This window comes from Protopterus annectens, chromosome 13.part0 (genome assembly GCF_019279795.1).
Source record: "Protopterus annectens isolate FY-2018-M chromosome 13.part0, PAN1.0, whole genome shotgun sequence".
Classification (NCBI taxonomy): domain Eukaryota; kingdom Metazoa; phylum Chordata; order Ceratodontiformes; family Protopteridae; genus Protopterus; species Protopterus annectens.
This window is the reverse complement of record NC_056747.1, coordinates 836,476,486-836,498,990: the sequence shown is the minus strand read 5'-3', so window position 1 is coordinate 836,498,990 and position 22,505 is coordinate 836,476,486. Positions and strand designations below refer to the sequence as shown.

Genomic DNA, 22,505 nt, shown 5'->3' with positions numbered 1-22,505 from the left:
ATGTCTTGAATTACTTCCTGTTTCATCATCATTCCTTTCCACTTGCTTTCTGCTTGTGTTAAATTTGAGTCTTAACTGTGTAGCTTTAAAATATCCCTTCAAATTAGGTAATCCTAAACCTCCTTGTTCTGTTGGGAGGATCAACTTATCCCAGTTAACTTTTGCCCTCCCAAGTAAAATCCTTCAACTCTTTATTAAAGGTCAACAGTGGGATTCTATTATTAAATGCTCAACTTCCCTGTCATTTGTCTCCGTATTTACAGTCCCTGCTATGAATAAACAATACAGCATTTAAAATATTTTAAATCAACTGTTTCCCTCCACTAGAACAGTACCTTACCGTACTGTGGTGGTTTTACTTTCACAAAACTTATATCCCACCATGGAAAAACTTGCTGCAGTCTCCAATTTACTGATGTCATCAAGGCCAATGAATACAGGTAGTTTTCTGGCCAGTTCCCTCCCCAAACTGACATCACCATGACTGTCCTAAATCCAACCCATGTTGTGATGTCACAGCTCCCTAGTCCCTCCCCTATCCTTACAGACAGTAAAGGCTAGAACAAGGAAACTTGTAAGCTGTAATTGTTTGGCAGTCAGGCTGAAGTAATACAGCTGTGACTTCTCTGCAATACTACACTAAGGAGCTCCCAAATGCATTATTTATTAAACTAAACACACATCATCTTAGAGGCTGTATTAATTCTAACTCAATAAGCGTAAGGCAAGCTCCATTCAGTAATATGCAATGCTGAGGTTATAATGGGGACTTCCAATATGGCTACACACTGAGTAACAGATTAATTCTAGCTCTCCCAATGTGGAAACATAAACTCAGCAGAGAAAGCCATTGGACCTGTATTTCTGGGCAAATTTCAGTAACTGGCTAGTAAGTGCACTGCCTGGATGCCAGGAAAAAAAGAAATACAGAGGACCTGAAGGAAAACCAGCTACATAAGGTGAGGAAAAAAGCAGTGACTGGGAAGAGTGCTGCAGCTGTTCAGCAAAAAGAAGTGCAAGCTCCAGACATGACTTCCGGTAACCTAGAGAAAAGTCTAAGTCAGTTGCACATGGACCTGGTTAAAATAAACAAAACACTGATGGAGTATATCAACTCAAATAACAAAGGGATGGACAAAATAGAAGAAGCTTTAAACAGATATTCAGATGAGGTGATAAAACTGCAAAAATCAGATGTTGAAATGAAGGAAAGGCTGGCTGAATATGAGACTGCTCAAGGAGAAATGCTTCAAAAAATAGTATTAGAGGACAGAGCATGTAGGGAAAACCTGAGATTTTCTGCTGTACTGAAAAAACTGGAAGGAACAGACTGTATTCATTTTATGAATGCACAAATATGCAACTGGACTGGTACTTCACAGCAGGAGTTGTTAACTGAAGGGGCACATTGTTTGTATGCTCCAAACCTGGCTATTGGAAAGCAGCCTAGATCTTTAATAGTAAAAATACAATCCTACCAACAGAAGGACTTGACACAACACTTCCACCTCCTCAAGTATCTCAAACCACAACTGGATTCCAAATGTTGTTCTTATTCCTTTGAAAATAAATGGAGATCACATACTAAAAAATAGGAATAATTTATTCTAGCGCCTCAGTGTTACCACCTTCATGGAATAAAAAATTACAAAAAAAGCACACTCTTTATACTCAATTCTTAATTACACTTCATTAATCAATTAAACAATAAAAGGCAACAATTAACTCTTTAAAGCAAACATTTCCTATTCACCTCATTAAACCTTTGAGAATTAATGTAGTATATTTTAAAATATAAATACTTTCCTTATACAATCATTTTTGTTTTATTATATCATCTGTAACATCTATGCATTCAATCTGTTCCAAAATAGTACCTTGTAATAAGTTAATTATGCTCTCTTTACCAACAGAAGGAGTTGATTCTGACAAAACTGAGACAGAAGGACAAAGTACTAAATGTGGAAGACAACAGAGTGTTTGTGGAGAATGACTACTCATTGTACACCAGGCAGAAAAGGAGTGAATTTATTCCACTACTCAGGGAATGTTGAGAAGTAGGAGTGGGATTCAACCTGCTGTACTCGGCTATCTTCAAATATTCTTCCCTGCAGGGACAAAATCATGTTTTGATTATGTACATGCTAAGGAGGAAATACAAAAGTTTGTCCAAAAAAAAAAATTAACTGTGAAACACTGCTTCTTGCTCTTCTGGTAATAAAGACCAGAGAGAGGCCGTGCCAGTGAAACCTTTTCCAATGTTTCAATGTAAAATGCTTGCGAGATGGAAAAAAAACACAAGAGTTGACTAGAAGAATTGAGAGTATACTGGAAATGGAGACAGGATTTGGGAGATGGAGATGAACAAATATAAAACCAGTAACTTTGACAAATGTGGGATTACAAAGCATTAATTATATTTGTGAAACATGACAGAACAAGAAAATATGAAAATATTGGACTTTTTTGGACTTTGTTAAACTTGCAGGTGACTAAAGCATATACCCTACTTTGTCATTAATGTTCAGAAAAATACTTGGGGAGAAAGTTAATTTTATGTAAAACATTTTTTTCTTAACACTACATTTTTATAGTGCATGATTTTCCTTGCATACTACAAAGTAATGTTTTGTCAGTTATTTTTTAAGTATAATGGAGATACTAATGCAAACAGGTACTCAAGTTTTTTTTTTCTTACTCCCTTCTCTTCTTTTATGAAATGTAGGCACTGCAATGTGAAAACAGAAGAGGAGGAAAAGTTTGGTTAAAAGAGCATGACAAAAGACAGATTAGTGTGCTTTTTCTCATTCTTGCATTTGGGAATGACTGGATTAAGGCAATTAGCTTGAGCTAGTAACAAGCTTTAAGAGAAAGCAAGTAAATAAAAAGAATATTGAATATTATAAGTTTTTTTTGTAGCAAATAAATGTATTCTTAGTAGCAATTCTGTATTTGGTTCTCCTGTCTCCAGCAGACAATCTGATAAAAAGAAATGGCTAAGAGATAATGTTCTCTGAAAGCCTTCAAGTGTTTTCCTAGCTGGGAGATCTAGAAAGATAAGACAAAACCAGATAACACTCCGTAGAAGCACAGGCTGCAGCATGGGTCTTTGCATGGATAAATTTCTTTTAGGTTAACTCAAGTCTCTGAGTGCAGCTGTCATTTTGGAACATTTGTTCCTATTAGGTGGGTAAAACTTCAGTATTTGAAGAGGTGTACAGTTTTGTGTGTTATTAAGTTAGTATGTTTTATTGGGGTGCGTTTATTTGTGAGGGCTTTCAATAAAACAAAAGTTTTGTAAGATATGACATAGACTCAAATGGATATGACAAGAAAACTCTATAAATAAAGATAAACCTGCCAAACAGTGTATGCATGTAATACAAAAGCCATAACTAGACATTTAACAAAAAAAAACTGTTATACATAGGTGGGAATAATAACTTTTTTAATGCAATGATGGTTTCTGTAATATCTTTAAATGTTAGTGGTCTCACAGATAAATACAAAAAAGAGTAGTGACCTATATTAAATGTGGAGTGCAAATAGTTATACTACAGGATGCACTTGGAAAGAACTGAACATGTGAATTTGATAAAGAAAGGTATTCAGGATAGTTATTCAGCGGAGTACTTGGGACAAAGAAAAAGAGTACTTACATTAACTACAAGAATAGCTCCAATAGTGATAAAACAGAATAAAAAAGATGATAATGGTAGATTAGTAGTACTAAGGGATTAGTGGTAAGGGAGGAGGATTACCACTGTTGTTGGGTCTTGTTGCAGAGAAAGCATTTGACAGAGTAAGCTGGGACTTTATGAGCAGGGCAATGGAAGCATTTGCATTTCCTGAAAAAAATATATAAGGTTAATTAGGAGGATATATAAGGGAGGGTCTACTGTATATAATTGAAAACTCACTTTTTCGAAAATAAACAGTAGACCCATAGTTACGCGAAAGTGCACTTCACCGAAAGTGCACTTTCACGAACACCACTTGAGCGAATGGTTACGGACCTTAGGGTTAGTCCTTGGGTTAAGGATAGTGGATAGCTAGTAGGGCTAAACACTATCCTCAACCCAATCCCTAGCCCTAAGGTCCATGACTACCGCACCACAGTGGAGGAAATTGTATGTCCTCCCACGGTGCAGTAGTCATGGACCTATGTCCTCCACTGTGGTGCGGCAGTCACAGACCTTAGGGTTAGGGCTTGGGTTAAGGATAGTGGATACCTAGTAGGGTTAACCACTATCCTTAACCCAAGCTCTAACCCTAAGGTCCGTGACTACCGCACCACAGTGGAGGATATTGCCCGTTCGTTCTAGTGGTGTTCGCGAAAGTGCACTTTTGCATTAGTGGCCATCTACTGCCAGATTTTGAAATGGTGTAATTTCGATCTCTGGTAGTAGACCCATAAGGTATCGGAGGCAAAAACTAAAGTAGGTGGGGTCCTCACTGATAATTTATGCTTGAGCAGAGGAACCAGGTGGGGTGCCCTGTTTTCCTTTTATTTGCATTGTATTTAGAACCATTAAGAAAGAAAATAAGGGACTCAGAAATTCAAAGATATAATTACTATGATAGTAAAGAAAAGTTGGGTCTATTTGCAAATATTATTTTATACCTAACAAAACCAGAAAGACACATTACAGTGCTGTAGAACATTCTGAGACAGCTTCAAATCTTTTTGGAATACAAAATTAATGAAGCTAAAACAAAGGCAATAGTGGTAAATGATGTACCCACACAGAAATCGGTTCAGCAATATCCATATTTATGGGGACATGATAAAAATGAAGTATTTAGGAGTATGGATTAAAAATGATTCTGATGTGGCAGCTAAGGATGCGTGGGAAGAGAGGAAACCAAAGATAATACAAAAACTGAGAAAATGGAAGCTTTCTTGTATGGATATGGAAGGTAAGATACAAGCATTCAAAATATTTTTAGTCCCTTTAGTCTTATACTCAGGTCAGGCATATTTTTATCGACCAGAGGAGTAGTTGTGGATAGCAATTAATAAAGAGCTGAAGGACTTTATCTGGAAGGTGAAGACAGCAACAGTCAAGTGGGATAAGCTGATTCTTCCTGTAGAACAGGGTGGATTGGGATTACCCAATTTGAAGTGGTATTTCAGAGCTACACAGTTAAGGCTCCAATACATAGCACAAGCAAAAATATATATATAATTCAAAGTGGAAAGGGATGATGTTGAAACAGGGGGGAGCTCAAGAAACAAGGAGATACTGGGATTTTGGATGCAGGCCTTTAAGGAGAATAACAATAATCATACAGAATATTATATCCAGAAAGTAATCTAAGAACTAAACCAATGCAGGAATAAGAAAGAAGATTCTGTTGATAGGGTTGACTACAATTAGGGATATAGACAGTAGGCAAGAGGGGGCTGAAATTTACTGGAGAAAACTGGCAAAGGAACCAAGGTATTGTGAGCAAATAACTAGAGAGGGAAAGATGATAAAATGGGAAGATGCCAAGAATTTATTTGGAGTAGGTTAGAGACTGACTTCCACATCAAGGATTGATATCAGAGTATAGGCAAAGAGAAAGAAATAGGTAAGTTCTAAATGAAAGACCAGCACTGACAAGAGTTTTTAGTAGTATCTGGAAGAGAAGCTGCAATTAAAAAAGGAATAATTAGTACAGCATATAAACTATTGCATAACAATAAGAATTAATCAGAGGAGGTTAGAAAGGATTGGGAAGAGAGATTGGATAAGCATTTCACAAAGAAACAATGGGAAGATATATGTATTTCTCCCAAATATGCAATAAAATCTAGAAGATTTAGGATTTTTGCTTGGAAATGTTTACATAGATATTTTTATACCCGAAGTAGACTCCAGAGAATTGTTCCTTAGGTAGGCAGCATATGTTGGAGGTGTGATGGGGAAGAAAGAGGTACTTGGGAACATATTTTTAAGAGTGTGGTGGGTTGGCAGACTTGTAAGGATTCCCTGTGGGATGCACTGTTGGAGATGCTGGGGGGGGGGTGGCGGATTGGTGTGATGAGGAAGATGTAGCTGCCAAAAAAACAATTACTAGAAAATGGAAATCAAAATCTAAACCAACTATATTAGAAGTAATGAATATACTAACAGAGGTAAAACAACTGGAATTGAGATTTTGGAAAAGAGAAGGAGCAAACTACATAGGAATAAATGGGAATTGTGGGAACAATGTATGGCAGAGAAGGAATGAGGTTTAAGAGGCAAGATTTGAATGAGCCATATAATGCTTAACTGACAATGACTGGGTAGATTTTAAGTGATATATAATGTTTATAACTACAGTTGTTTCAATGGTGACTTATGTATAATGTTTGCAACTAAAATTATGTCATTTTGGTCATATGTGATAATTTAATAAAGATGTTTGTTGAAAAAAAATGGCAACTTGGGCTTAATGCATTTAGACCATCTGGATTAAATAAATAGTTTTCTTTGCATCCTATTTTAAATCAAATATCTATGTGCATTAAATTAAATGTTTATCATGCTATCTTATTATTAATTAATTTACTTTATTATTTAAGTAGTATATAAAATATAGGTTACTAAGTTTTGGGTTTATTCACAAAATGCTGGTATTGTTTATAGTGCTGGTTAATTTGATCATATAATGTGGCTATTTACAGGAAACGAAGTTGAATCACAATGTTTTGATAAAGTCCTAGTTGAACAGAAGACAAAAGCACCTATCTACATTATTAAACTTTTATGTGCTTCAGACACTATTTTTCAGCATGAATTGGTTGTTTTCCATTTTTGCCCATAGCTAGTACTTAAGATTCATTTCTTTTAGAAGAAACATCTGAATGGTTGCTTAAGCTTGTTTACAGCTGCCCCATGTTTCTGTTTTAAGAGAAAATAATGTGAAAATACTGTTAGAATGTAGAATATGCAGCTAAGCTTTCTTTATGATACAGTATTATTTTCTTCTACATGCTTTGATAAGAAGTGGAAAGTCTAGAAAAGATGATGCCTAAAAGATAACAGTGCTGAAGCAATAACTCATTAAGTGAAGCTTTTACTGTAAGCATGCTCTTTAATAAAATAGATTTTTTTATTGTTTTTAGGTGTGGTGCATCTGGAACCATATTCAACTCCTTACTGAAAAGGATGACAATGTGAACAAAAGAGTTACTTCTTGATTTATCTCAGTTTGCTTAGGCAGTGTATTAATGTGTGTTCAAGAATTAAATTGTCCTGCTGGTTGATATTGGATTTAGATAAGATGATTGTACTTTCTGGGGAAAAGCAGCAATCAGGTTATTTATTTTGTTTCAGAGAGATAATAAAAGTAGAAAGGACTATTAACTTGTCGCTGCTCATATTTATATAGCTGTAATCACACAGACATATCCACCAAAGACAAGTGACGTTCCTGGAGAACCTGTTGAAGGCAAAACTTGCTGTTTTGGAGTGTGGAACAATGAATATGCAAAAACACAGCATCTTTTCTTGACTTCAGTTTATGTAAAAAATTGTACTGTTTCAGTTGAGGCATAGCAGTCGTGTTTATCTTCCTTTACTTTGCTACAGATGTTACATTACTGATGAAATTGATCATTATATGGATACCCATTATTCAGTTGTTCTACAGAGTCAATGGCTTGTTTTAAGAATTTTAATCTGTCTGCTCTACCTGAATTAATGACTTTCTATACCAAAAGATGAATCAATAGGCCATGTGCAACCCTGATTGACTCTAATTCAGCAGTTATGGAAAGTGTACAGTCCATTGGAGTTACATCACACTTAGGGATGTTATACAGTCACCTTGCAAGTTGCAAAGCTCTGGCTGGCTAGTGTGCTGCAGATGTAGTGACACTTCATATAAACCTCATTGTGTTTAGAATCAACATAGATGAAAAAGCATTAGTGTCCCTGCTTTTACACCCCTTTCTCATGATCTGGAACTTATCCACAACTTGATAGTCAGTAACAGGCTTAAACTCAATACCCCAAAGACAATTGCTTTGATGGTACATGCTATGCTGAGGGATTGTTCCCTTCCAGTCCTGTTACTTGGTATATTTTTTATAGTGCAGCAAGCTTTCTTTTGTGTTGAAGGTGCATGGTCTTGGTGTGATACTTGATAGATTAACCCTTAAGGACCATATTTCTTCTTTTGTCAAGTCTTTGTTTCCACCTGGGGAACATCAGCCTTAATAAGCACCCGGGCTTGGTGTTAGTATTTTGGGGACCTCCAGCAAGTATCAAGCTGGGGCCCCCTGGAAACTTCCAGTGTAAGTATCACCATGTCATTGCTACCCCTCGTAAGTAACCTTTTAGTCCATATTGCAAAGTTTTAGGAGTAGTACACACAGACTGCACTGTAGCTACAGTGGTCTTACATTATGACATATGCCTTCATTCTGCACATCTTGGCCCATCTCACAGAGGAGTATTCAAAGTGACTGGCATTTAGTTGCAGTGATATTACATTACAACCCTATGTAAAGAGCCATCATTAAATGAAATGGTGCCCTCGGCGAATGGCTCTGTGCCCCCCCACTACCTAGTGTGTCACTCCCCATGTGCATGTTCTGCAGTGCCCGCCCTGGTTTCCTCTATCCTTGGCTTCTTGTACCATGCAAATTACTTTTTGTCTTCATTTTCTCATGTTTTGCTTTACTCTTCAGCTTTTTCTATAAGCTGTGGCTTTCTAGATGCCCTAATAAACTTTTCAGAATTGTTTAATAACGTTTTCATCCATTGATGACCTGAAAAGAATTATGACTAAGGAAAGAAATTCAGTATTATTGCTCAACATTACTTTTCTTTGCATCATTTCAACATACCTTAACTGGAAAATACAGCACAATATTTACTGTGTAGGAAATAACTGAATTAAGTGTGTGGGGGGTCTGGGGGCCACTAGGCTCCCAGAAGCCATAGGGTTATTTAAGCTCTGAGATGCATTTTTCCAACCTTTTGATCCAGTGGAGGCCTGAACAAAATCATGAGTAAGTAAGAAATTCAATCTAATCTTTTTTCAAGAAAGATGCAAGTCAAAGGCTTAATGTTCAAAGCTCACAAAATACTAGCTCACACTAAACTAACAAGACAGATGTTTGAGAGGATACATAAATTCTATCTAGAATGCTGCCTGCCTCATACCCCCCCCCCCAAAAAAAAAAAGACAAGTCATTGTCTGTGCAATCTCTTGGTGTTAGATTGGGCTGAAAGCAGAGGCACAAATGTCTGCAGTCATGTATTTCAGTTGACTACTGTCATGCATATACACAGCATGTCTCCTCACCAGTATCCATCAAAAGGCAGCCACTGTATGCATGCCTGATGTGTGATTGTGAGGAATGTGGAAAAATAATGATCACAGTAACATACAAACTACAGTAGCATTCTGTACAAACCTCTGAGCTGGGTTGGTTTCAGAATGGGTGTGGTTGAGGGAAGAGGCCACTACTGAGCCCATATGTAAATCCATTTACACAGTCTGAGATTCGGGGACCACTAGAGCCCTCTAAGAGTCTGAATGTTCTGCGATGTATTTTATGCCTTATTTTAAAAGATAATTTCTTGCCAACTGCATTGTTTGCTGCTTCCCAGAAGAGTTATGTATGTGTCCAGCATTATTGTGTTTGTTGGCAGATATAAATTGGTAATATTTTATACTGACACTGTTCCTGACAAGCCAGGTCTGTCACAAGATACACAAACATGCTATACACTCCCCTTCAGAGAAACTCAACTCCATTTTACCTATTGCATATTTTTGGGGTGCCAGAGGAAAAGAGTGCCCATAGGTCAAGCCATACAGAGACAATGAGGGCATGTAAACTCCACATAGAAAAAGCTACATCCAAGAATTTGACCAGCTTGGTGAAGTTTGTGAAATGGTAGTGCTACTCAGTGAGCCACTCTAGCAATGAGCAGTTGCTTTCACGCTCATACTACATTTGCCAAACTGCCAAAGATAACCACCTATTACTTGCAAGGTATTTGTGATGGCAAGTGAAAGGAATTATGATCAATTTGTTACTCTGAAAACACAGTGCAACCTTTCCTGCATGCTTAAGCAGAACTGCAATGCCAAAGATGTTTGTGATAGAAAGTAGAAGAAATGATGGGGGGCTTATTACAGTTAATACAGCAAACCAATCCCACTCCCCTCCAAAGACGCATACAAGCCATACCAATATTCATTTTACACTGATTTCAGCAACTGGCTATACACTGAGTGACACTAGTACTGCTACACCATATCAGTGGCAGTTGTTTAGCAGTCATCAAACAGCAGCAGGGGTAAGTCAGTTTTATTCACCTCTACCTGTCATTCTCCCAGATTTCACAGAATGTCCCTAAATTTTGCTTCATGGTTTTTAACCTGTCAGTCATTAAATTTTGGATTTGATTGTTAATCATTCAGAATTACAGTCACTAAAGCCAAACAGTTTTGTACTTCCTAGTGTTCAGAAAATGCATGGTGAGGCAAACGTGTTTATTCACTTTTTAAGTGAATTAGAGTAATATGTAAAAAAAAAAAAAAAAAAAAAAAAAAAAGGCAATTGATTTTGAGCTTATATGCCTCCATTATTTTGAGCTTTGCCCAGAATTCTTGAGCAAAGGTTTTAAATAGTGATAGTATCAGGTATCCTGCCAGTATGTGTAAAACTTCCCAAAACAAAAAAAAAATCCCTGAAGTTTGGGAGTGTCTGCTCTTATTAAAATCCCAAGTAAGCACTGAGATCAGTCAATCTGGACTGCCAGTCTCTCGCACCTATCTCACTTAAATGTGTTAGCTAATTACCAGCTTTATCCTCACTGGGTAATAGCACAGAGTAAACTTTATTTTATACCGTATTTTTCCCCTACCAGTGGTAACTTTTGTTGGATCCCCACACAGTCAAGGACTATCTGGGGAGGTGTTGGGGCATAGCCTTGGGTATGGCAAGTGCCTAATGACAGCTGTGTTGATAGCTTTAGTTATAGAATTCCCACCAGCATGATTTTACTAAAGGAAGGGCACTATGTCAGTAGTAATTAATTAAATGAAATTAAGTAGCCTGATGCTTGCCAAAAACAGTGTCACTATGACCAAAGATATCTTTGAATTTTAAAACAGAAGTGATGCCATTCCTAAGGATTCTTCATTCTAGGAGTTATTACCCATGAATAACACAAGATTGCTGTAGTATTAGCTTTTGTTGGTTTGACAAATGTGTAAAAAAAAGCAAATAACTTGCTTTGGTTGGAAGACTACTTCATATCCTTATAGTGAGGGAGCAAAGTCCTTTCCTCTTTTGCAAACTGCTGGGATAGCCTGGGGCCTTGCAATTCAACACAGCCTCTTTATCCAGGTTGTATACATCCCCTCAGAACAAAACTCAGTGGCAGATTACTTCAGCAGATCCAAGACAGACCATCACAAATGGATGTTGAACACGTGTCTTCATTCAGGTTGCCCATAGGTGGGAACTCCTCAGACATATTTTTTTGTCTCCACACTAAATGGACAATTCAGACTTTTTTTTTGCACCAGAGTCCATTACAAAGACGTCCGAAGAGTAAACATCTTTTCTTTTACACAGAAAAGAAAATTCCTGTTTGCCTTCCCTCATTTTCCATTCATTCCAAAGTTCTTCTAAAGCGTCAGAAAAACAACCCAAAGATGTTTTTGGTAACCCCCTTTTGGTCCAGACAACAGTGGTTCTCCCTTCTTCTTCACCTACCTGTGGCCAGTCACCACAAGTTACTTCACAGGATGGACTTGCTCATAAAAGAAAAAGGTATTTTTCATTCACCCAAACCCTAAAGGTGTGAATGATAGGCTTCTGATTGCTTCCAGGCAGCATTGTTCTGAGGACTTGCAACAAGTAATAAAGGAACCAAGAAAATCTTGTTTCTAAATGAAAAATATTTTCTGTATGGTACTGCAGTACAGGACAGGACCCATTCCAAGTGGGGATGCCTATTACCCTCAAGTACTTGTGTAAGCTGCTCAACTCAGGCCTACCATACACTTCTGTTAAAGTGCATCTGTCAGCCACTTCAGCTTGTTTGCCTATTGGTCCTTCTCTTTCTTCATGTTATGAGGTCAGTTTTTAAAGGTTTCCTCTACATCAGGCTTCCTAGGAAATGCATTCTTTCCCCTTGGGATCTTAACTATGTTCTTGAAAAATTAACTTTGTCACCTTTTTAACCTGCTTTTTGTGCCTCCTTGAAATGTTTAACTTGGAAGACAGTTTTATTAGTGGCAATAATTTCTGTCAAAGGGTTTCTAAGATGTAGGGTCTCGTGTTCTCCTTTTTCCTCAACCAGTGGTAGCCTTTGTTGGCTCCACACATAGTCAATGATGATCAGGGGAGGATATCTTAGACCTAGCCCTTTCTTTATGCCAAATGTTGTTACTGAGATGTTTTTAAATCACTCTGTCCCTCATTCTGCCTTATTTCTCAATCCAAAAAAATAAAGGTGAAAGAAGTCTACATTTGTTGTATGTCCACAGACAACTTAGAATGCTCATCATTTTCTTTGCTGCAGTAGTCTTTGGCTATACGGGTTGTATCCTGCCTAGGATACAACTGTCCAGCTTCACAAAGCTCTGGTTCCTTCCCACACCTGTAATATGACTGCTGATTGGCTAGCCCCTTTTGCTATCACATGCTGTCTCTATCAGCTTCCCCTCTGCTTCTGATTAATGATGTAAGAACTAAGATTTGATGTACGGTACTTTCTGTACCCATCTTAAACTCTTGAGTTAATTGTCATTACTTCCCCTCTATATGGGGAATTCCTTATGTATTGGAGATGTATGAATGACTAACATATTGTTTTTTGTAAATAACACCTTTTAAACTCTCATGCTACAAGTGGGAATTCAAGCATTATAATGCATGTTTATATTAACCTCAAGTGTACTGTACTGTTTTGTAAACATTTTTGTGGTGCATGTAATACTTTGTGGAGCTTTTCTCCTCTGGCCTCTGATGAAAAGGGGCACAAGCTCAGACATTCCCAGTCAACAAATGTCAAATAAATAAACAGTCAAGAGTATAGGAAACCTTGAGATAAAGCAGCTCAGAAGCTTCACAGCAGCAGCAGTCAGCTTTAAGCTTAATTTCTGGCAGATAAGTACCTACAGGGGAACCTTCCCACACAGAAATTATTACCCTTTTAAGAAAATATTTCTTTATTTTTTGACTATAAGCAGTTATTTCCCCTTTTAAAATATATTTTTCTTAATGGAACTGCTATTTTTAGCTTAGGGCTTACTTTCTAAATATTAGGGCAAATTTTGTGGTAAATGTGTATTGCTTGTGAAAACTTTGAACTGTTAATGTAAATTTATGGATCAGGATTTTTTTTCATGATGGGAAACATTTGTGTATGTTTTAAGCCTGTGTTCACTTTGTTATAACTTACATTTTGTATTTTTTTCATCAGTGCACTTCTGTGTAAAGTGCTTTGTTTCTGACGGGTATTTTTGTATTCTGCTTGTGCTTTAACTGCGAAAAGGGGGCTATGTGAAGTGTGTTTGGTGCTTGGGAACACTTGTCTGACAACTTACCTTCAGACCAACTCATTCCAGTAGATCTTGCTAGCAATCAGACTTCTTCCTTGGCTATAGCATGGATACTTAGTCTGATCTTGTTAATTCTTCTTATGCTGTACCTCAAAAGAAAAAAAATAAAGAAAAGAGCTTTTGCTTCCACCTCATGCTAAAACAGTGCCTCAGACTTTAGTAATTCGATAGTGACCAACATTTGTTCCTTAGACCACTCACTTTCTTCTCCAGGTTCCTCTGCTGTAGTGCCTTCATCCACCGTGGATTTGGGGTCAGCCACATCTTCTACGGCTATTCCAGTGTATGATCTGGGCTTAGGAGAACCACTGTCTTTGGGTCTAGGAGACACTCCAAGAGGTTCTGCTTTGGGTGGCCAGGGGAAAGAGACCATGTTTAAAGTACCATATCGTAGTCTGTCTTCTTCCAGGGTGGACCTTTCAGAGAAAAAAACAAAAGGTTAGACTTTGCTCATTTGAAGAAATGGTGTCTGTTTGTAAAAATGATTTTCTTACCTTAGACAAGCAATTATTACAGGCCCTTAATCCTGGCACTCGGACATCTTTACCAGAGGACAATATCCGTAAAGAAATTCCTGTGGAAAGTTTGTCAGAGGATTCTGACATTGACAAAGCCAGAGTCCTTCCGTGTGCTATACATCCGATGTATGACCTAAGCCAAAGGCAAGAGGAACGCAAGGGACGTAGGCATGAAAAAAACTTAGGCCTACTTGCTCCAGGAAACAAATAAAAAATGAAACAAAAGGAGAGGCAACTGTATACATGTCCATCAAGAAATGGAGAAACACACCCCTTGGCCATAGAAAAAAAGGAAAGGAGGGTGGGATAAAATACTAGAAAAAAAGGAAAGGAGGGTGGGATAAAATACTGCAACGGTGATGATAGGACACCTATGGTTACAGCAAGTTCTTATACTACTATACCATGTCCATCCAAGATCACTGCTGTAGCATTCCTGACAAGTGGGAGAGTACTAAAGGTCCTGAAGAGAGAGGGCAAAGGAAACTCAAACTAAAGAAGAGTCCAAAATGCCTTGTAGTATGGACTTGGGAAAACCTGCTCTAGTTCTAGAAAACACATCCAAGGTATAATGTTTAATAAAAGTGTGAACAGTAGACCAAGTAGCTACTTCTAGAATGGATTTGGCAGCTAAACCCTTGAAAAAAAAAAGCCCAAGAGGAAGTAGAATGGACTACAACAGAGGAAGAAAGTGATTTCCCATGATAAGAATAACAAAAAGAAATGGCCCGAGATATCCAAAATAAATGGTTTGCTTACAGACTGGTAAACCAAGCTTGTAGTGAAAAGAAAAAGGAAGTGTCCCCAACAGGGGTAATTATCTCCCCCCAAAAGGCTACTTAATCATTTCTGAGACATATAGCCAATAAACAAGTCCAAAAGAAAAAAAAATCAAGAACCAGAAGTAGTGAAGGTAGAGGCACAGGAACCACACAAACCAAAGTCCAAACCACAAATCCAATTTATTGACAGCAAAAACAAACCAAATGCAGGCAAGCGCTTTCATCTTTAGCAAAGACTTCTTCAGAACTACTTGACATGGTTAACTCCAACCTTAAATAACCCTAATACATCATGTGATCAAAACATTCACGACTCAACTTTAGTTTAGAAAACACATTGATTATAAAACTTCAACAAGAATTGTGAACATCAAGTTAAATTGCATGAAAAAAAATTAACATAAGTATACTAATAAGAATAAAATTAAAAATAAAAACGTTGAGAGCAAAAATGGTAAAAAAAAAAAAAGTCAGTGTTCCAGTGACAAATGTGTGAGAAACATGACAATCAGCCCACGAGACTTTTTAGCTTTAATATAGGTATAACAGAACAACATTCATTCAAACCTGGGGAGGTAAGGGTATCACACATAAGAATCCATTAAGTTCTTTCTTGAGAAGATGTTTGTCGGTGTAAAAGCCCCTTGGGTCTGGTTCCAAAAAATAAATCACCACAAATTTAAAATTGGATTTGTGGTTTGGACTTTGGTTTGTGTGGTTCCTGTGCCTATCTTCACTACATATAGCCAATAGACAGAAGACTGAATTTTGTATTCGGGCTGGCGGCAAAGAAGTTATGAGTTTTTTGCATGCATACATCCCTTATGTGCCTCTCGCCTTTGGGGTTAGGTCATACATTGGACGTATAAGCATGTGGGAGGGCTCAGGCTTTGGTATACTGGGAGGATATCTCACTTGCAAGGAATACTGCAAAACTGATCTTGGAAGGACATCTGAGGAGCTATTATATGCCACAAGTGGATATTCCTTATTTTACGTTTGTCACTCCTATTTTGCCAACCTTGGAGGATTGCGGATGTGCTTAATGCTGCCTGTAATACACCTGTCAACCATCAGTCTTGAAAAAGGCAGATAGAGTTTACAAAGTACCTCAAGCTACCAAATTGTTTTCTCATCTTAAATCAGATCTAGCTGCTATTTCAACCTTTTTTGCCAGCTGGAAACAGACGTTTGGTCAATACTAACCCTTCACTTGTGGATAAAGAAGATAAAGTAATGGACAGATCTGGTAAGACAGTTTTCTCTTCATCTTTAGCATACAGAATTCTTATCTAACCGGCACATCTGTGGAATTTTATTCTGAGTTGTGTAGTCAATTTCAGGGAATACTCCACCACATTTTCTTCAGAAGGTAGCTCCTTTCTGAATCCTATTATTTCTAATATGTGCCATGTATCTAAACATGCTTTGAAGAGTATGTATGACTTTTTTTTTTTTAATTAAACAAGAAACATCTTTATTAAACTATCATTTATAACATTGGCAGTCATATGTTTATATAAATGAAAACAAATCATGTCTTAATTTTAGTTGCAAACATTATGCATCACTTATAATGTATACAGTAATACATTACATAGTTCATTCAGATTCTGCCTTCTTTTAAACATAATTCCTCATCGTATTATTCCCACAGTTTCCATTTTTTCTATGTAATTTGCTGCTATCCTTTTTTAAATATCCCATTTCTAGTTTTATCTCTGTTACAATATTCACTACTGCTAGTACAGTTGGCTTAGACTTTGATTTCCAATTCCTAATAATTGCTTTTTTGGCAGCCAACATAATTAGACTCCGCAAGGCCTTACTATGTCTAGGCAATTCTAATTCTGTATCATAGCTCAAAAAAATAATTTCCTTAGTCATACCAATTTGCTTACCCACTATTTCTGATAGACTAGTCTGCAGGGAATTTAAAATCTGCTAGCTCATTACACTCTCAGAAAATATGTTCCCAATTACCTCTTTCTTAGCTATCATACCTCCAACATTTGCTATCTACCTGAGGAGAAATTCTTTGGAGTCTACTCGGGGTTTAAAAATACCCATGTAAACACTTCCAAGCAAAGATCCTAAATCATCTATACTTTGTTCCATATTTGCAAGATATATATCCCCAGTAGTTTCTTTGTGAATTTCTTATCCATTCTATCTTTAACAGCAGCATCTGTTCTAGATTCTACAAAATACTCTACCAGTGCTGATCTTTCACTTAGGATCCCCCTATTTCTTTCTCTTTGCCTATACTCTATCAGTCCTTGATATGGAAGGCAGTCTGTAACCTGCAGTCCAAATTAATTATTGGCCTCTTCCCATTCCCTGTCTATTTATTCCCAATGCCTTGGTTATTTTGCCAGTTTTCTTCAATAAATTCCATCCCCTTCTTGCCTATTGTCTGTATCCCTAATTGCAGTCATCCCTATCAGCAGAATCTCCTTTCTCCATTTCCAAGTTGCCTTATTTCTTAGAATGCTTTTGCTACTTTATTAATATTATACTCTGTATGGTTATCATTATTCTTTTCCTTAAGGATATGCAACCAAACTCCCAGCATCTCCTCATTTCCTGAATTTCCCCCGTTTTGTCATCATCTCTTTCCACTTTGAATGATAGGTTTCTGCATGGGCTGTATAGAGGAGCCTTAAATGTATAGCTCTAAAATTACCCCTTCAAATCGGATAATCCCAATCTGCCTTGTTCTGTTGGCAGAATCATCTTATCCCATTTTCCTCTCCCAGATAAAATCCTGCAGCTCTTTATTAATTGATATCCTCAACTTCTCCTTTGGCTGATAAAACTATGCCTGACCTGTGTGCAAGACTAATGGGATGAAAAAAACCTTAACGATTGTATCTTACTAGCCATATAACAGAACTTCCAATTTCTCAGTTTTTGTATTAACTTTTGTTTAGTCTCTTCTTAAACATCCTTAATTACTGCACCAAAACCCTTTTCAATTCATACTCTTAAATACTTTATTTTATCATGTCCTCATAACTATGGATATTGCTGAACCAATTCATGTGTGGGTACATAATTTATAGCTATTGCCTTTGTTTTAGCTTCATTAATTTTGTATCCCAAAAAGATTTGAAAGCATCTCAAAATGTTCCACAAAACTGTAATGTCCTTTTCTGGTTTCATCAGTTATAAAATATCATCTGCAAATAGAGGCAGCTTTTCTTGACCACCATACCAGTTATATGCTTGAATGTCTGAGTCCCTTATTTTCTTTGCCACTGGTTCTAAGTGTAATGCAAACAACAAAGGGGAAAGGAGAACACCCCTACCTGGTTCCTCAACTCAGAAATTATCAGAGAGAAACTCACCCACTTTAATTTTTTTGTTTCCGACCCCTCATACAACCTCCTAATCAGCCTTATAATTTTAAAGCACCACACTGTAGAACATACCAGACATCACACCACAAGTTCCAGGCCAGATGAATTCACTCAGTTTAGTACACCGACTGATTTATTAAAATAAAAAAAATAACTTCTGCAGTAAAAGTTAACAGCAAAACTTCAAATTCATACCATTAAGAGCAAGTAACACTTCTCTGGCACTTTGGCTTTCAGAAAAGCCTTTTCAAAGTACATCTTTCTGCTAGTAAGCATACACTTAAATACATGCATTTAATCAATTAAATAATCATCCAGTTAAGAATTCACTAAAAACGCCAACTAAAAAGTTAACTTTTAATATTCGTTTTTTAACCTTCTTATATTAAATGCTTCCAGGAGAAGAGAATTCCCTATTCAAACCTCTTGGAAACATTGTGTCATATTTTAAAATAAATATTGCTTCCTTCCTTCTTAAATGTTTCTTGATTTTTTTTTTTTCATCAGTACTAAACCTAGTATTCACTTGTTTCAAAACAGTTGCCTTTAATCCCTGTGCATAGCTACAGGACACTGAAATCTTTGCTTCTTGATGTCCCTTGTATGCTCTTAATCTTGCAGTAAAGCTTCTCTTGCTTTCCCCAATATAAAATAATCCACAAGGACATTTTAAACTATGTGTAATCTTTTTACTATTGCAAGTGAAGCGGCCTCTTCTGTCAACATTTTTTCCATTTAATACTTTCAAAATTATCCACTGTATGTTTGTATACTGTGCAATTGTCACATAGAAAAGTTCCATATCACTATATTATTTTCTATATTTTTTGGTCTCTCAAATTTTCTATGTACTGACATATCTTTAAGACGCCTGGCTCTTTTATGTGAAAAACAAAGTTTGACATTTTTAGAAGGGATTTTTCTTTCTGTATATAAAGACCAGTAATACCAAACTATTTTCTCTAAAATATTAGAAAATAATAATATACTTAGACACAAAATATAATGCACTTTCTTTTTCTGCATTATTATGTTCTGTACTTTATTCACTTTTTTATTCATTACTTTATTACATGCATTACACACAATATGTAAATGTATGTTTACAGCATCTAGAAAATGATAAAATCTATGAAAAAGTATTTTTTTAACTTAGGAGATGGTCAAGAACTATAAAGAATTAATACATAAAGGGGTTAGACTAAATTATTTTAGACATGAAGATGCTAAAATAAGTACTTTAATAAAAGCAATGAGTTGGCAAAGTTTTTTGTGTGCCAAAAACACATAAAAGCATAGTTATTTCTCCAGGTCATCCCATATCTGCCTGCAATTATGTAACCTATAATTTGGGATATTTGTTGCATCACTTTTTGTTAAAAAAGTGATACAGTTACCTTCATATTATCAAAGACAGTTTAGATTTTTTGGATAAAGTACAGAAAATATGGTAAAACATAACCTTTTAATAATCACGATTTAGTATTGAAATAGGCCTGTATTAAGCTGGATCTGATGGGCCTTTACGCTCTTTAGGTATTACAACTTTCTTCCAGGATGTTGGTACTACTCCTTTTAAAATACTGTTAAAAAAAACCTTCCAGATCTTTATCAGTTTTTCCCTCCCAGCTTCCAAACTTCCACAGGAATACCATCCATTCCTGGAACCGTTTTTGGTTATACATCACCATTTTTATCTAATATCTTCCTATCCTGTTAGTAGCTGAGCCTCACCTACCCTTAACCTTGGCATATTTAATTCTTCCATAAACATTTCCATTTGCACCTTTTCTTGATTTCCATATTTTTTTCTACTTTATACAGACTTTTATAACATTTTCAAAATATTTGCATTACCTCTACAGGATCTCTTATTATGTTCATTGTTATAGGCTCCCTAAGCTTGGCAACAACCCTTTCTACTTTCTGTTGCCTGAGCCATTTTGCTTAAAGTTTTTTTCTGGAATTATCAAGAAACAGTTGCTTAACAGCAGTCTTTCTAAATCCATGCATATTATTGATGTAATCTCTTTGTTTCTGTTTAGCATTTGCTTCTCCTTTTGTTCTGTGAGATTCCCCCTATTCTGCAATACTTCAACATTTGTCACTCCCCCTAAAGAATTATTGTTACTATTTAACCATAGCTCCCTTTCTTTTATTTCCATTCTATTTTTAAACTCGACTTTAATGTTTACCCACTCCCTAGCTATATTTTCAAAAGAAATTTCTATCTTCTGTAATAGCTCCTGAATACTTTCCACTACGCATTCCTTAAATGCCTCTCTTTTCAACAGCTGGGGAGAAAGCACCAGTGTCTCATTTTTTATTTCATTTCATTACCCTGTGTTTTTATTTTAGTTATTGACGCATGATCTGAAATAGTTATTGGGTGTGTATCCAGACCTTCAATTAAATGCACATGTTCCTGTGAAATGTAAATTCTGTCCAGTCTAGCCCAGTTTTTGATTCTTGGGGAATAATATGTAAATTCACTCCAGACTCCTAGTACTTAATTCACATCCTCCATGGCACATATTTTCATACATTTCTTCACAAATCTACTTATATATAATATAATTTGTATATTCCATCAGTGTTTCATTTATTTTAGTCAGCTCAGAGTCCATTTGACTTAGTTTTAGTTTTTTCCTCTAGGTTACTGGAATTCGTTTCTTGCACCAAAGCTGGAGCTTGGACTGCTTTTTGCTCAACAGCTGCAGAATTCTACCCAGTGTTTTTTTCCTCACCTTTTGTGGTTGATTTTCTTTAAAGTTCTCTGAATTTCTTTTTCGCTGGCACCCAAGCAGTGCACTTTCTAGCCAGTTACTGAAATTTAGCACCCCCAAAAAATGAGTTTACCAGATGTTCTTCGTGTTTCACTGTTGCAGTCATCACACACGGGTTCTCCTGCCAGGGGTAGCCCTCAGTCAGCCTGAATACCAGAGGCTTAGTACTGTCGCTAGGTCATCAGGGGTATAAAAACAGGCAGTCGAAGCTATTACATCAGTCTTTCTTGCGAAGGAGCCCGAAGCAGAAGCAGTTTGCACGAGTGCCAGTTGGCCGCTACCTGAGTTTTCGTTTCCGAAATTGAATCATCCTGAAGTCTTCTAAAGCTAAGTACCCCTTTGGGGATCCTTTTTTCTTGCTCTAACTGATGTCAGAAAAAGTTAACAATTGTCTCACCTGTGGAAAGCAAATACCACACCAAGATTTCCATTCTTACTGCATCACCTGTTTAGGCCCAGACCGCGATGTACCTCGCTGTTAGTTTTGTTCAACTCCCAAACTATTTATTGTTGAGCCCTTATTGTAGCTAAATACTTTCTTTCTCGATCTCCATATTCCGAAATGGCTTTGGTAAGCCATCTGACTACAGATCTTCCAAAAAAAGTAAGAATAAAGAAAGACAGACCGCACAGGTCCAAAACTACTGACAACGCTTCTGTTAAGCTAGTCGCCAGTTCACCGGTACTCAGTGAGGCACTTTCGCAGCCCCTGATGCCCACTTTGATGGATTCACAGGCCGCTACCAAGACCCGTTCAGAGTCCGGTATACCGCAAGACTCTGACTACGGAACCTGCTGATGTCTCTACCTTGGATAGGTCCGGAGCCGCTGTGCAGTTATTGGCTTCTGAGGAAGTTCTTTGCACTACTGATATTTGACACAAACTGATGACTTCTTTCACGTCTTTATTTCTTTCTAAAACTGTTGAGTTTCTAAGGCCAAGAGTATGAGCTACGCCTAAAAAAAAACTGATGACCCAAACTCAAGCATCTGATTCCTTGCCACAATCTCGGATGCTTAAAATGGCAGTAAACCTGAACATGCTGATTAGGGGAAGCCAGATTTCCCGTTAAAAGAAAGAGACTTGTCCCCAGCAGCTTTATCTGACCAAGAGTCCAATGACTCTGAGGTTTCTAAATATGAAGACATGCCCTTATCTGCTTATGAGGATTCAGATGCAGAGGAATCCATTCCTTCTGCCTCCTCTCCAGAGGATTTTTCTTTTGGTGAAACCCTACATACTTTGAGAGAGCATTACCATTGGGAGTGCCAGGATTATCCTCAGTCCAAAAAGAGACTCAGGGAATTTTTAGATTTACCACAGCACAGACCCTTAGCTATCCCTCCTGTTCTGGATGATGTCTTTATGGAATCCAGTCTAACTCCTGATACTTTACCCCCTGCTCCAAGGAAACCAGACAGGTACTATAGAGTCCCTGACTCTCACAAATTTCCTCTTCAGAAATCCTACTGCTGACCCGCATG

At 37.0% G+C, this 22,505-nt stretch overlaps 1 protein-coding gene across 2 annotated transcripts in view; it reads left to right on the top strand.

The window, feature by feature from the left end:
- Positions 1-13,714, top strand: part of LOC122787704 — a 507,928-nt gene extending 494,214 nt beyond the window's left edge. For both annotated transcript variants that reach the window (XM_044054557.1, XM_044054558.1), the window contains one exon: positions 7,100-13,714. In XM_044054557.1, coding sequence (XP_043910492.1) covers positions 7,100-7,174 — 75 coding nt within the window. In that variant the 3' untranslated portion in view covers positions 7,175-13,714. The remainder of the gene's footprint in view (positions 1-7,099) is intronic.
- Positions 13,715-22,505: the final 8,791 nt, after the last annotated feature.